The sequence below is a fragment of the Amphimedon queenslandica genome, unplaced genomic scaffold (assembly GCF_000090795.2).
Source record: "Amphimedon queenslandica unplaced genomic scaffold, v1.1 AMPQUscaffold_12241, whole genome shotgun sequence".
In the NCBI taxonomy this organism is placed as follows: domain Eukaryota; kingdom Metazoa; phylum Porifera; class Demospongiae; order Haplosclerida; family Niphatidae; genus Amphimedon; species Amphimedon queenslandica.
Window position 1 is genome coordinate 15,660 of NW_003547521.1, and position 1,639 is coordinate 17,298.

At 34.6% G+C, this 1,639-nt stretch overlaps 1 protein-coding gene across 1 annotated transcript; it reads right to left on the reverse strand.

Annotated features, from left to right (window-relative positions):
• Positions 1-300: 300 nt before the first annotated feature.
• On the reverse strand, positions 301-1,633 carry LOC109588201 (uncharacterized). The gene is made up of 5 exons (XM_020004378.1): positions 1,416-1,633; positions 1,249-1,370; positions 1,021-1,197; positions 794-977; positions 301-751 (listed from the first exon to the last, which is right to left on the reverse strand). The coding sequence occupies exons 3-5, from the start codon at positions 1,192-1,194 to the stop codon at positions 414-416; spliced, it is 696 nt and encodes a 231-aa protein (XP_019859937.1). The 5' UTR covers positions 1,195-1,197; positions 1,249-1,370; positions 1,416-1,633; the 3' UTR covers positions 301-413.
• Positions 1,634-1,639: the final 6 nt, after the last annotated feature.

Consider the following 1,639-nt stretch of genomic DNA (forward strand, 5'->3'; position numbering starts at 1 on the left):
CAAATGAGATTCAGAATATATTGTCAAATTGTTCAGTTGTGTGCTGTGGCTCTAATGGAGCCAGTGGGACAATTCCTGCCATGGGATTGATTTTATCATTCATTGTGATAGCTGTTATAGTAGAGCTCTTATAATATTATGCATAAATTGTTGTATCCTATAACTGTTTGACACTTTGTGTTTTGTATAGTGAACCTTGTTAATGCTATTAGGATCAATAGCTTTTGTCTATGACTTTTTGTTAGACTTATAGACCATTATAATGCCTATTTAATGTTACTTGGGTAGTACCTGTCATTGTGAAATTAAGAAACAAATTGGGTAAAAGCAAAATCCCTGGCTAAAAGTAAAGTAAATTAAAAGAAACAAAACTAAAAGTCCAAGTAAAATAGTCTTATTTACTTTAAACAATGTCAAATGTCATGTTCCATCTCTTCTGCTATAGATCTGAATGCTTCATTATTTTTCAAGACTTGAATCAACTTTTTCAGCACACCAGGTTGATCAATAGAGACACGAAGAGCATTAAGCAAAGAATGTGCCCTGTCAGCTGGTCTTCTTGCATCGGTCATGCAGTCTTGTAAAGTTTCATCAGTAATGAGCCTTTTAGAGTAGACCTCATAAGCAATACTTGCTATATTCTCAGGTGTCATCAGTTTGTAAAGATCAGCAATTTTTTCTTGAAAAATTATTTTAGGGTCAGTTGCAGATGAACTGCCTGGTTTTGCAGGATCTTGTGACGAATTATCACCTAAAATTAGCAATGCAAATTATAATTCTTATATTTTCATACCCTTTGATAGTGCAATCAAAAAGACTTTATTATCAGATATAATTCCCTTGAATGTTACAGGATGCCTTAATTCACGATTAGTATTGCTACCAGGAGTAGCAGTGATTGTGAAACGGCATTGAGGAAAACGTGGAGGATTCATTCGTCCATATTCATCAATTGTACTCTGACTAACTTTAGTTACCTATGGCAGTATGTTATTAATTACTCTATACTATAACACTAACTTTGGTAGGGGTTTCTATTGACTCTTCATTGGTGGGGTTTCCCAGATGAGGACTTATTGACCAACCTTCACTGCACTTATTTGTGTCAGTGTGTATCTCAAGGAATCCATTAGAACTCTCAAACCGAAAAGAAAACTCTTGATCACTCTCTGCTCTCTCGTACTCTTTATTCATGTACTAAACAAAGCCAAAATTTATAATTATTATAATAGAGCATAACTAAAATACCTTTATTAATGCATTAAGATCTTTACCAAATAGAAATATCAGCAGCCATTTTTTTCCAGGACTTTCATTCTTATACAGTGGCTGAGTAAAGTAAGACCATGATGCAAGCAATACATCTATATCTAAATAATTCTAAAATATAAAATCAAGTTAGTTATAAGACATGCTTTGTGTCGAATGGCTTTCAGTTTCTACATCTGTTGAAGTGCTTTTATCAGTACCAGTCAAAGAGTGTGGTGATGGAGGCAATGTTGGTGAAGAGAGTGGTATTGTGACACATACATCAGATGTGGTCTGACGGCTTGAGTGGCGTAACTTTTTAAACCATTCCTTAATGGTTTGGACAATGGCCCATGAAGAAAATTCAGAGATGAGTAAACTGCCATACCGA